At 39.1% G+C, this 14,817-nt stretch overlaps 1 protein-coding gene across 1 annotated transcript in view; it reads left to right on the forward strand.

Moving 5' to 3' along the window:
* astn2 (astrotactin 2) overlaps positions 1–14,817 on the forward strand; it is a 360,618-nt gene that overhangs the window by 166,465 nt on the left and 179,336 nt on the right. Inside the window, exons 8-10 of the mRNA XM_042509044.2 lie at positions 8,444–8,528; positions 10,116–10,190; positions 14,151–14,288. Of these exons, the coding sequence (XP_042364978.1) occupies positions 8,444–8,528; positions 10,116–10,190; positions 14,151–14,288 (298 nt within the window). The remainder of the gene's footprint in view (positions 1–8,443; positions 8,529–10,115; positions 10,191–14,150; positions 14,289–14,817) is intronic.

Genomic DNA, 14,817 nt, shown 5'->3' on the forward strand with positions numbered 1-14,817 from the left:
CAACCCCTGGATCAATTCTTTCTGTTCTTTTGTAGGCTGTGATTCAGAAAGATGTGGCTCACAGAATAAAAATCCACCAGGCAACAGCAAGCCACATCATTGATGCTTGGGCCAACTTTATTTACTTTGTACTTTGAGCTGTGGGTATTTGGATGTCTGAAGAAGCAGTAAAGGCTCACCTGCCAGATGTTTTTCAGAACTGCTGTGATACACAAGTGGACTGCACCGAACTGCCTTTTTAAACACCAAACTCTCTCCCCCTTCAGAGTGAGGTGTTTTCTACCTATAAATCCCCCTGCAGCTATACCGGGTTTATTGGTATGGCTCCTCATGGGGCAATAACCTTTGTCTCAGGTCTTTATGCAGGCTCGATCACTGACAAATAGGTCCTAAAGAAGATTAGCCATCTAAATTAAGGATGGGTGCTTTAAGTAATTTCCATATTTGAGAATACTAGCAAAAAAAAAACAAACAACAAACCTAACAACCTGAGAATAGGGCCCGAATAAGATGATAAGAGATTGCCTGTTGTCTGCCTCTTTGTGCTTAATGTCCATATGTTGGATTATGGAACTAGTTAATAGGCATGTTTAATATTACATAGTAAAATACTTTCAGACATCACATTTATTCTCGGTTGTTCTTCTTCTTCTACCTGTAATGAAAGATTGGGTAAAGCAATCTGTGCAGATACTCATAAATAAATTACTGTCCAGAAATGAAAAGAAGTAAACTTTTCATATAGGACAGGTTTAATGTATGTTTATATTTATTTTAACATCTGGTCATAACTGAAGGAAGACCTGTCATTGTTATCAAGTACTTATCATTGTAATGTAATGAATTTGAAAGATGGCATGTTGAATTTAATCATTTTCTTGAATTTAATCTGTTGAGTTGGCTATTAAATGGCTCATCGTTACTTAAGAATGATGTATGAATTTATTTCCTCAGCTTTGTGGCTCTTCAGTTACTGGCACATGGAGATGTATTTTTGCAGACGCTATACATATAAAAGAAATGCAAATCCCACCTCTGTTTTATGGTGTTTAACACAGTTGTGTCTCTGTAATTGTGCTGCAAAAACATGTCATCATGTGCACAAACCATAAAATAAGAGGACATCTTGTGATGGGCTCACACCAGCTGTGACACAGCTGGTCTTCAGTCGTGTGTGTGTGCTCCTAATTCCTACCCCCCTACTTTTGTCACCCTTGCTACCAGCACCATCAAGCCTTCATTTCGATCTCAACTACACACCTTTCCACTGGCCTGACTGCATGTGGCACGGCTGTGACATTTTTGTGTTGAAAAATCACTCCACACAGTACTCAAACCCCGTATTGTGGCACTTCCCGCTTTAAGAGAGTGCCTTAAGGATGAGATTTTTCTGTAGGCCAACATTTATTATTATTAGTATTGGCCTTGTTCTCTCCTCAAAAAGCCTATGGGATTTTTCCATTGGATTTGGGATCATTGCAGAAAATAAGCTCTGTGGCAATCAAACGTTTATGATACTTATACATTTTCTTCAGCAAGATAATCTTAGAACGCCACTTTCAGGATTTTTGAAGCCAAAATACAATCACTTGAAGTTAAAAACTAACATTAGGCGATACACAAACTACACGAGGGCTGCATTACCACCACTATAAGGTTGTAAAGCTGTGTTTGGCACAGTCTGTAGTCTAAATAAGCCACTTGTTAGCAACCGCCTTTCTTCAGACGCCTAAATGTTCATGTGTGGAATATGAGCTGATGTATATTTAAGGCATATTTAAGCACCAAAAATCTATATAAAACAAAACAAAACAAAACAACCCCCCAAAAAAACCCATCGACTTTCAGATGAGGGAACAGGGGGTGCTGAAATTCGAACTCATTTCCAGGTGTTAGGACTCATTTTGAGGCCACTTTATAAGTGTCTTCACGACCACATTTTGCCATGATGAGAAACACACACATGCAGAGACTCACAAGGTGAAAACAATCTCAGTCCCACTGTTGTGGCAGCTAATCACACCACTCTGTACCCGCGATCAGTTTGTGCCAGTGTGTCCCCAACACTTGCTAGTATAAAGGATGACTTGCCAATATAAAGTATTTCAACTTATGTGTGCCATACTCTGAGGTACCTGTGGTCAGCTTATGGCATTTGGTGTTGCAACTAACCGAAATGATGTTCTCTCATGTGGGTCCTACATTGCGTGCTAGAATGAATCATCAGTCCATGTTTTCTTGAGTCATCATCATTTTAACAACAAGTATGCAAAATTAATGCAACTGGAGTCATTAAATTAACTCCTTAGACATTTAAAATAAAACAGATTGATATGAAAGCACACATACAGGAAAATGCAACTTATAGAAATAAATAAATCAATGAGCCACTAAATCAGCAACTGTTCCAAACTCATAACATAACAGATGGATGGCAGTGATATGGCTCATGTCTCCCCAGAATCCCAATGAAACTCCAGCCAAATGCACACTGTAAATGTAAAAATGAGTGCAGTTGCTGCAGTGTATTAGCAGCTCAGTGAAGTTCAAGTTTAATGACCACCAGTCCCAACTCTCCTTCCACCCCTTGTGCGGTGTTTTTACTGCTGCCTTTATCTTTTTTTTTTAAGAGGCAGCTTTTATTAACTAATTCAGCACAGCTCCTTCCCACTTTTTTTGAGGTACACTCACCTTTTGTCTGCTGCCTTTGAGCTGTCTAAAGGATAGCTACAGTACGTTTAAGTTCCTCAACCACAACCTTCCTTTTAATATGCCTACACTGTATCTGAGCCAGGTTTTTATATGCAGAGAAACTGCCACGCAAAAATGACGCTTGCAAGTTGTCTAAAGGTTAGTTAATCCAGCGGAATGTGTAATCAAGCAGACACATCTCTTCTCGTTAATTGCTTGATCCTCCCTTCAAGGCATTTGAAGAAAGGAAAGAGACGCATTTCACTGATTACTTGCAAGGTGTGTCTCAGATTACACCGTGCTGAGGCGAGGTGGAAAAGACTTAAATAATATGTCTTTCTGCAGCCTCCAGGCCTACACTCATACAGCTGTACAATATACAGGATGTACTTATGTATAAGCTACATATCTAAATCAATTTTCAACACTTAATTGAGTGTGATTACTCTCATTTGCCATTCAATACAGTTGCAAGTATTGTTAATTACATTGTGAGAACTATCGTCTCTTCAAACTGAGGAGTGTCCAATTCGAAAGAGCATAAACTTCTCCAATATCTACTACGGGTGATAACTGCCATGTGTCACTGTGTATCAGAGGCTGGTTGTATTTTGTAAAATTGCATTGGATTATGTATTTTGGGTTGTAGAATTGTACTTCCAAAACAAACAAACATTATAAAAACGATATGTTGACCATTTAACATTACCCACAACATCACAGGAGCCAAGATGCATAAGGAGGATGTAGGTTTGCTTATTTGCTTGTGTTTAGAGCGAAAACTTCAATTGAGTTTATGTCCCATGCTGTTAAATTAGCACTCAATACGTTCTCAAGAGGAAATCTGAATCAAAGCAAAACATGACACCTAGTATGTACTTGTTATAAGATGTACGTATGACATGCGCACACAAATATTAATTGAGTTAAATGCTTACAGTAATATAGTTTTCATCCAGTGTTGGTCAGAAACATTTTTGTTGCATTCATATTAGTGATTGTGAATCAGAATAGCAAAGACCGGACACTAAAAAGAGATTGAAGATATACTATGCAAAATTTTCCTAAAAAACAAGCCATAATAGCCAGAAAAAGTATATTTTGCAACATTGATAAGCTATTTTGCAGAGTTCTCGGGTCATTTGCCAAGCTTGTTATGAATTTGTGGCATGCCAGTTTCCTTTGGCGTATCTGAAATTTGACTTTTTGGCATCATCTTTGCAAATTTTGAAACAATTTCAGCCACTTTTCAGACTATTTCAATATCTTGCTTGCATGTTTGTAAGCCTGTCACGTGTGGTTATTCTGCAGCTCCAGTAGTGCTGAACTGGATTCTGAGTTGCAAAACTATCCTTAAGTTTAAGTGGCCTCCTCTGATTATTACTATATAATAATGGAGCATTCAAATACTGATTTGGACGTTGATAACCAAGCACTGATAGAAGCTTTGAGGCATTTAAGACAGCCCTACTCATCTTATTGTATGATATCATGACACAGGCTTAGTATGATTTCATTTCTGAACAATTTGTTCAGTGTAGACCCTGAAAACATCCAGAAATATGTCCACAAACAAACATGTGTTTAGGGCGTCAAAGGGATGCATTACATGACAGAATGCAAGTGCAGCATTCAGTTTAGCTCTTTTACTGATTCCAGACATTTGCTCGGCGAGCAGTTTCTTCAGCAAAGAGAGTGGTAATTTAGGTACTGATCAGCTTTTTCATTTTCTGTGTGTGAAATATGTTGGCCATGTCCTATTAGATGTCTCCCCTTGAAACCAAGTGCAAGCTGAGGATAACAGTTGTCAGCAGAAGGCACAGTTACTTGTCAGTGGTGCTCCTGGATGCAGCCTGCTCCTCGCTCCCCTCTCCAATTAATCAGAGATGCAGTTAGGCAATTTCACCAGCAAATCAGAGTTTGCTATGTAAATCTTTTCCACTGCATATGTAAGAAAAAAGGGCCCAGTCAAGGTAGTATTGTTAGCCTAACCACTAAGAGACTGCTAATGAAAATGCCAATTCCAGCCTCTGGCAGACTAAACACGGAATAGAAAAGAGAGAGAAACTTTCCTCCCTACCTCTCCAGCATGTAACTGGCAACATGTGACCTGACTGCACATGTGCAAGATGGATTTTATTAAGCAGTGCCTCTGGCAGTCAGGAAGAATTAACTTTAACTAGGTTAAATGTGTATGCAAGGAGTAGCAGTGGGAAATGAAGGTGTGCGTGTATGTATGTGTGCTTCTGTGTTTTTGCAACATGAACAGAATGCGTGTTTGTGTGCCTGGGAGTATGAAATCAAAGGAGACTGTCTTCTCAAGAAAAACGACTGCATCAGTCGTTTCAGCGAATGCCTCAAAATTTGGGATATGCCTACATTCAAGTGACAAAGTGGTCTAGAGACCATAGTGATTATGACTCTTCTCTTGGCAGCAAAAGACCAACTAGTGTGATATTATAGAGCCACAAAGTCCACATATGGAGGCTATAAAATATCAGACTTCAACATGGGAGACCACCGTTTATTTCCCATTTCAAACCAAGAGTCAAAGTTGATTTTCTTCAATCCATAGCTGTTGCTGTTCCCTAGCCTTAAAGATCTAGTGTGTAGGGTTTACTGGCATCTAGTGGCGAGGTTGCACAACTGAAACATCTCCTGTGTGCCAAGCATGCAGGAGACTATGGTGGCCAACGCAAAAACATTGACTTTGGGACACAAACACTGTTGTCCTGGGTGAAAGTCCTGTGTCTGATTTGCCACCTCTTCCACCCATTCTACATGGGTTTCTTTGATATTCGTACAACAGTACATGGACTTTGTTGCTTTTTATGGTAATTCATGTCACTTCCTCCTCTATTCTTGTAGTAATTATGACAGCCACTAGGGGCACCCACTATAAATTTAAGTATGGGTTGTAGCATGCTCCTTGCACAGTTGACCGATACGGTTGTTTTTGTTGATGAGAGCAGGCTGATCTTTTGCTAAACTGAACCAAGTTGACCAACCCAATTTTAATCATATAGGTATAAGGTTAGAAAACAGCTTTACCTTTATTTTTGAAATAATGATTTGAAGCTCCCTCTAAAGGTGTTGACAAACAATGTCATCCTGCAGATGTAGGTGATTTGGAGGACTTTTTGAGACACAATGACTCATTGCATGGTTTACTGTTGTTACTTCTATTTTTTATTTGTCTTAGACTCCGAGGAGATATGTTTTATGCACAGAAAGAAACATTCTTTGATCAAATGATGAAAATAAATCCTCATCATGGATGCAAGCATTATCCTGCAATATACTCTTCATTCATCTTGGATTCAAAAAGCCGATTTGAATGTTATTGATGTTTACTTGTGTCCACATTTTAAAAGGGAGCCATTTCAAGAGCTTTTGCTCCTCATTTAGTGAGGGCATATGAAATAGCTACAAGCAAATAAAAAACATGTTTGTTGTTTCTCTTTGACTGAATCCTGGTGGTGCATCACTCTGTCAGTGAGTCTTAAGCCCATAAACTCAACCTCTAAATTATTAAGCGCTAGGTGATAAAATGTGAATGGTGTTGCCCGGGTGGCCATTACACATTTTTCCAGTGTTATGCCTCCATATAGGTCAACAGAAAGCAGTCAGTAGCATTTATTTTGGGAACGCCACTAATAGAAAAGTGGGTAGAGCTATCAGTGACTTAAGATTTCACAAATGCATCCATCCACTTAAAAGGCATTATACATGCAGTGTATTCTCAATAATTTATTTGCCATACATGACACTATAAAACTTTTCTATCTTCACAAAGCTAAGAGAGTTGGCCCACACAGAATAAAGTAAATACACATTCATTGCTTCTTTTTTTTCAATGTAATGTGAGTAGCACTAGTATAGCAGTACAGGAGGGCACGGATAATGCGTGTACAGATACAGTATGGGCAAGCCTTTGATTATTAATTTTTTATTTGTTCATTTTTATTGTTTGATCAACAGGCAATAAGTTCAAACATATATAAGTCACAGGATTACATTACAGACATTGTTTAGAGTCCAAACTTCATAAATTTAAGTAAATATAGCTAAATTTTGAGTAAACTTAACAATTTGATATAAAGTAAACATAAATTAAGATTAATAGTTACATTAACTTTGCAAGGCAATCTATTTCTGATATAATTTTAAGTGTAGGCCTATAGATATAGGAGATCCCCTATAGTTCTAAGATGTCCTTTTGTTGATTCCATGGTTTAAGTGCTTCACCTAAAGCTTGGTATCTAAAGACGAAATATATCACCTTTCCAAAAATTCACACACTGTGCCAAACTGAAGCTGCTGTGCTGTTGTCTGAGTTTCTTACTTGTTCTGCCGACCAAGCAGAGCTGAGTGGAGATTTTGTACCAAGACACAAAATGCTCAAGGACAAAAATACCTCAGTGATAATGTTAGAGACTTACTGGAAGCAAACTCAGTTGCTTTTTGTCAGATTCTAGCCAGCAGAGTCAATGTCAGTGATTCCAGGGAGTACCAGTGCGTGTGCAAATAAGCCACTGATTGTGGCACTGCTGAGTGCTGGTGACCTCTGTTGTTAAACCTTTACACATGACAAAATGTACAGTATGCAGTTTGAAGCACACAACAGGTCCTTAACGTAAAGGGATAGTTGATCTGAAAATCAAAATGACAGATTTTTTCTCTTACCTGTTGTGCTATTTAGCAATTGAGATTGTTTTGGTGTGAGTTGCTGAGTGTTGGAGATATTGGCTTCAGAGATGTCTGCCTTCTCTCCAATACAGTGAAACTAGCTAGAACTCACCTTTTGTGCTCAAAGCACCAAAAGTATAACCATTTGAAGAACTTAACAGCAATCTCTCATTCAAGAAATCATGACCTGGTTACTCAAGATAATCCACAGACTTTTTTGTAGGCAGTTTCATGTATGAACAACTTTTTGTGCCAAAATTAATCTGCCGACTGGATCACTGTGCAGAAGGAAGTTTGCATCTACCACTGGCTCATCTAGCACCACTGAGCTAGCTAACTTTACAGCTCAACGAAAGAAGATGCCATTAATATTTACATCTGGCAATGTCACAAGCTCAAGTCTCTCATCCATGAGTAGATGGACACTTCCTTTTGCAGTGTGATTGGTTGGCAGGTGTACTTCAATAGTAAGAAGATACTTCCTACAAGAAACTGCTCACAATAAGATCTGTGGATTATCTTGAGTAACCAGGTCATGACTTCTGGAAAAAGACATTGCTGTTGAGTCTTTCAAATGCATATTTTTGAACGAAAGGCTGAAATTCCTACAGCCGATATCTCTTAACACACAGCAACTCACACAAAATCAATCTAGATTCATGAATAGCACTACGGTAGAAATATGTATTTTTGATATGGGGGTGAACTGTCCCTTTACCTAAACCAATGGAGCTTATGTCCATGGCATTCTGGGAGAAAAGTCAATAGTGGAAATAGGATCATCTTGATGGTGATGGAGAATCTTGATGGAGAATGATTGCTACTAATTTTCATAAAATATTTCAGGAAATAGCCTGGCTAATAAGAGGTGTCAGTGTGATTCTAGTCCATTTTTGTTCTTTGCTGGAGAAATTTAGCTGGAAAATTAGGTAGCATGGCAACCGTTTATTTGATACATCTCTAATGAATGAGCTGGCCAGGGTCACTTACATGGTAATTTATTCAGCTACTGAGGATAAATACATATCTGCCACTGTGCCCCTTCTTGTTCTCTTTGTCACAGGAGAATGCAGCTGTCATGAGGGTTATTCCCCCGATCCTGTCCATAAACACCTCTGTGTTCGCAGCGACTGGGGTCGAAACGAAGGGTAAGTCCTGTCTGCTCTATCCACTCACATCTAAAAACTAGCTTGTACTTAAATGACCTTACGGCTGGTTTCGCAGTCCCTACTCCCAGCTGCATTAGCGCACCATATTAACTTTACATAAAATAAAGGTGAATTGTTCGCTGTGATGGATTAGCTATCTGGAGCAAGTTTCGAGTCCCTGAAAGTTGATCTCCAGAGTATTAAAATGAACGGAAACCAAGGTAGAAAATCAATCTAATAATGTGCTGTATGCTTTCAAAAATTTCACCAGTAATGTAAAATATAAGCAATTTGCAGTTAATGGGCTAAAACATGCAAATGTACCTGTATGGTCTTTTAACTTGAGGAAGTAGACTTTGAAGAGGTAATCAGAAGTGCAGATAGGAGGAGAAGGTAGGAGGGAATTTATAGTGTGTAATGAAACAAAACAGCACAGGAGGTAGGAGACTGAAAGAGACAAAGCGTCAGATAAATGGTGAACAACACACACAAAAAAAGACAAATGTTGGAAATTGACAGGGAAGGGTTAGAAAAGTAAGTCAAATGAGCCCTCTGTCTGACTCTGACCCTGTTTGACAATTAGCTGGCTTGCCCAATCATTGATTCATTTAAAAGGTCCCGCATTGTTATTCAGCTCCACCTGTCATCTGCTGGATTCAGTCCAGCCGCAGATCAGATTTCCATTCACAGTTTTGTGGGAGTAACAGCTGCCAGGGCGTAATCTTATCCATATGAAAACACAGCCTTTGATCAAGAAATGTTGGTTTTGACCTTGTGTTGCAATTTTGGGATATCTTGTATCATATACAGTTTGTGGAGTGTTTAAATTGCAACTGCAACATATTTATCAAAGACAAGCATTAATTTCAGTAGGTGATTTGTTATGGAAGGTTGACCACTTTTTAGCAAAATGACCAAAATGCGTCCACTTTGTTAACGTGCCATCCCTCTCCATTCTCAGATACTGTCCCAGCCCGACCTGGATCTATAGCAAATGAATTATTGTGAATTATCAAATTTTGATAGAGTGTTTCTGTTTTAACTATTGCAGGACTTTGTAGTACTGGTGTGGTGACTAGGTAACTCACTCATAGGCCAATTCAATGAATTAAATCAGCTCATGTGATGCTGCTCAGTTTATCACTTGCATTTTGACAAGAATTGCAATTGAGACTTTCATTTTCATTCTTTGCATGGACAGTTCAAAACCAGAATGTTTCATCATATGCTCCAAGACCATGGCGAGAATTAAAAGAGACAATGTGAAGCAGCAGTACAAGACAAAGCACAAAGCATCTTTTGAGCAGACAAACCCACTCAAATCTGAACTGAGGGCAAAGAAAATAAAAGATTTAATATCAATCCATCAGTTTCTTTGTCACTTGAAATCACACAAGGTACAACCCAGTAACATGGCACTGACTTATAAGCCAGTTAGACTATTGGCAAGACAGTCGCCCACTTATGTTGTTGTTTTTAAAATTTTTCACACAAATTATATCAACCCTTTTTTTGTAAATTTAATTCAGAAAAAAAAATGTTCATGACATCAAAAAATAACAGATTTTTCTTTTCTCTGTTCTCAAGTCCTTGGCCATACGCTAACCTGGAGAAAGGCTATGACCTCGTTACTGGAGAGCAGGCCCCAGAGAGGATCTTCAGGTGAGTCTTTCACTTCTGAGGCGTCTCCTGAGTGCATGACTTCTGCCGGCCATCTGTGACTCTATGGACACACAATGGAACGATGGCTGTGCTTGTGACGTGTGTGTGTGTGTGTGTGTGTGTGTGTGTGCAGATGAACAGATACACATAGACACACTTGGATGGACATAGACATGCACCTCGTGCTGGGCTGAAGTCTTGCCCATGGGCTCCTGTGTAGAGAAATAGCCCAAGGGTGAGTCCTGGATGGACTCATCTCAAATGCTTTTACTGCCATTTTTGTTACACTTCTCATTCTTGATGGGGTCATTGTGTCTGACATTTTTCAAGAAGTGTAAGGCTCAAAGGACCCATTCAGTGTCACTCTGGTGTTTTTTATCTTACATTTTTCCCTTTTTTTAAATAGACTGAATCAACCTGACCGAGTGCATTGCATGTGCTTTCAGACGAAGGCTAAATAATACAATGACAAGAATAAGTTTTAAATTAAGTTTTAGATGAAATGTAGCCTGAGGATTGTGCGTCTGCTCCATTCACGGCCCAGAAGTCCCTCCCCTTACCACAGTATTTTTAGTTAAACAGTTGTGCATTACTAGGATACATAAATTGCAGTAATGCTTTGCCTTGTAATCCCAAATGTCCTATAATCAAGATGGCCCTTTTGTCTATACACCTCTGAAAAGTTGATTTGATCATTCCTTCATTCAGTATTTTAAAGCTGTGCAACTTAAACAAGTCAAAGGACGACATTTGATTGTATCAAATCTACATAGATTTCATGTTCATTGCTCCTCCTTCATGTAGGCAGGAAGAGTTCTTTTACACAGTAATCTCTCTGCTCTTCACACTGACCTTGCAGTGTTAGCTTCTCTGCGTGAGTCCACTCAAAGAAACGAAGTAATCCGCAATCTTTGTTCAGCACAAAAACACATTCAATCTTTTATATGTCCTCTGCCAGTTAATAGCACTACAGTGTGCTGGAGATGGGACTTGGACGCGAGAGAGGAAAAATGAAAGGACAACTGCATACACACACATGCAGTTGCAGAGCAGATATACTTTCAGCCGTGTACACTCTCATACAGATAGGAGACAAAGTGAGTAAAGATACAGCTACCAAGTGAAACCCCAACTGGGTTCCTGTTCGAAGGGGCCTTTGTCAGTGCTGTGCAGGGGAGCATAGGAGAAAAGACTGCATTGCTCTTCAGCTTGACAGTATTATGGTCAGTCCTAACAGGGATCGGTTTCACAGATGGGGATCTTTGCAGGAAACGAGTGTCACCTCACTTTTTTTTTCTTGATGCTTGGAACAATGAGAAAATAAGCATTTTGTGATCTGAAAGATTGAATGAAAATGTAATGGATTTAATGTAGTTATTTAAATGTTAATAATGAACCTTTTAAAGTCAAATGTGGTTTGAATGATCAGATGGGGAGAATAAAGATCAGAATGAGTGTAATGCATTCAGATTCTCTGATTATAATTAATGAAGTGGCAGCCGCGTTTTGAATAAGCTGAAGGTTTTTAATGCTGAGGTTTGGCAGTCCAGATTACAGAGTGTTCAGCCTCTATATAGAAAGGCATGTTTGACAGTATGGATATCAGCAATATTTAACAGTGGAAAAGCGAAAGGTGAAAACAGTGTTCTTTGTGATTCCTTTCACATGGGAGTCAAATGAGTGTTTGATCACATTTAATTCCAAGATTTTTGAAAAGCAACGCCACTCATTCTTGGTATCCTCAAACTTCCAGGAATGTGTGATATTGTTGCCCACCTGCTCAGTTACATTCAAAGCCCATGATGCAAAGCACAGCCTCGTCCTGTGCTATTTGTGAGGCCTTACCAGGTGTTGCTATCCCCAAGTGACAAGTCTAGCTCCCCCCCATTGTGTCCTCCTGAGGATATTAATCTTCACTCGGTGGAAACATCTCCGGCACAGCTAAATTATTTTTACACCACCTTGAACAATGGTCATCGGCACACATGTCACACAAGGCATTGTGTTGCAGAACACATTACGTTTAAATAGACGGGAAATAGGGTTTTTCTAAAGAAATAATAAAACAGCCATGCCACCACAGTTACTGCTAATGTATTTCTCCAAGTCCAATTTTGCTTCCAACTGTGTTGAAGCTCAGCATGTGAATACCAATTAAATCAGCTGCCACAAAGGATTGACATTATAAACAAGCAATTATCCACTAGTAGACCAAACAAGATCCATAGCTGCACATAACATGTGTAGAACTGGAGTATTGGTCATGCATGTATTCTCCTGATGAATATGTGGTTCTACTTTAGGTGTAGGATATTGTAAAATTTAAAAATATGAAAACACATGTTTTGGTTACAGATCAAAACAAATATTTTAGCATGTGCAGTGATCACTTCTGTATGTATGACACGATTCAGAAACTGATCTGTAAATGAATTTTAATCTTGACTATCACATAATATGCAGAATTTATGAGAGATATTTTCTGAAAAATTGTGTCTGAGTTGCCACACACAGCTTCTTGCCTGTTGGACACAAACCACCTCACAAATTTGAAAAATGATGGCGTTGTCCAAAAAAAAAAAAAATGGTGTTGATGCAATTTTATTGTGCTGGCTTCCCTATGTGAAAAACTGTGCAAATATTTACAAAGATGAAAAATAAACAGTTGAAAAAACACGAAAAAGAAACACTATGTATAAGTTTACAAAACCGAACAGTACTAAATGGATTTTATCACTTGCTTGTCACCTCCTCCACAACCAAGGCAGAACTACCTTTACCTGGCCCAGATGACCCCTTTTTAAACGTATAGCCCCTCCCCCTGGGCGTGTCATATACATAAAAAAATATATAATTCACAATATAACACAGCAGAGAGGTCCTTTGCAGCCTCTTATGCTTCAGTTTATTTTATATAATAATTTAACCCCTCAGTTCAGACTCTGATCCTGAACCAAAACAGGTCAAAATGCACCAAAACAACATTAAATATAATAAACAAAATGAAGTAGGTCACATGACTCTGTCAGGGAAGAGGGCGCTCTGTTTAACTGAGGAAACAGTTCGGCTCTGTTTCGCCAGTCGAACCCAGACATGGAGGAGGGACAGGTGAGCCCACAGCGTCTGGTTAGTGGCCACGTGTATGAGGATGTGCGTGTGAATGCATGCGTACAGATGGAGCAGAATAACTGCGTGTGCATCCTCGATCGCGCTACTTAAACAGGTAAGGGGAAAAGAGATTGTCGCGAGGTGTTTTTTTAATTGCTGGGTGAACATGGAGGGGAACACAGCTTGTGTGACGTGTTTGCGCGCGCCGCCCGCAGCCAGAAGCGCAGCGGCGGTATGTGTGTGTGTATACGTGTGTGTGTGTAAGTGTATGAGTGCGCTGCCGGTGTCAATGACGGAGCCGCTCCTTCATAAAGTTACAAACAGTTTGCAAGGCTGAGCTGGAGATACATACCCAAAAGAAAAGCCCACATTTCTGGTTGGAAGTATGTGGAGGTGGTTGAAGGAATGAAAGAGGGAGACTGTGTTTATACTGCTGAACAAGCCTGGCACCAGTGGAAAAACTTCACAAAAATCGTGGCACTAGCTCCAGCCGTTGAATTTTTCCACATTTTGCCTCAACAAATGATAGTTAGGGCATGTTAGTCAGAGTATGCATTGCTGCATGCAAATTGTATTATTACTAAAATATTCATCTTCATTAACCATATAAACTCTTGTATCCCAGACTCAGCTTAGACTCTAAGTTAATATTACCATTCCTTGCCTTATCTGGACATTCTCAAAATGCAATGAATGAATACAAGGATGACCATACTGCCCATTTTATGTATTATCCTCAATCTTTAAAATGATACTCAGTGCCATGTACATACACTGGAATATGTGTATAATAACAAAATGTCATTTTTCATATTTGATTGACGTTTATATCTCATGATTTTGCCAACACAGATCATTTTATAGTCTGGGCCAAGGGTTGTGGCTACCAGTCAGCAAGAGCTTCGTGGTGCCACCGGTGGAGCTGTCTATCAACCCCATCGCCAGCTGTAAGACGGACGTGCTGGTTACCGAAGATCCGGGAGAGGTCAGGTCAGTCTGACTCAGCTCTCAGCTCCACACTTGCGCTGAAAGAGAACCTGTGTGCAATAGTTTCTTTTCTTGTCATACTAAAGATATTATGAAATGTATGTTTTTTTGTGTAATTTAAATGTGATTAAGTATGTATATTTCGCAAAACAACGTTTCTCAAAAGGACCTCTAATGGTGCCAGATGTGGTGGGCAGGATGTACGATGTGTAGAAGTGACGCACCTGGGATATAACATATGTTACAACTGCAAAGCCTTTTAGTATCCAGTACACCAATTAATCAGTTTCTACAAACTGGTATTTTGATTAAAACACATCACAGCATCTGTAATTTGGTTTATTTGACCCTGAAAATTCAAGTATTAAAGATTAGTATGTTGTATATCCATTAAAAAAAGGTTTAGGCTTACTACCAAAGGCACACACATAAAAAAGTGCTTTGCCTACTTTGCTCTAAAATTTGGAAAACAACGTAAGACTGTTCAAATGAAATAAAAATGAAAAATACCCGTTAGGAATTTACTCAGGTC

The sequence above is a fragment of the Plectropomus leopardus genome, chromosome 20 (genome assembly GCF_026936395.1).
Source record: "Plectropomus leopardus strain MGB_pleo_1.0 chromosome 20, ASM2693639v1, whole genome shotgun sequence".
NCBI lineage: Eukaryota > Metazoa > Chordata > Actinopteri > Perciformes > Serranidae > Plectropomus > Plectropomus leopardus.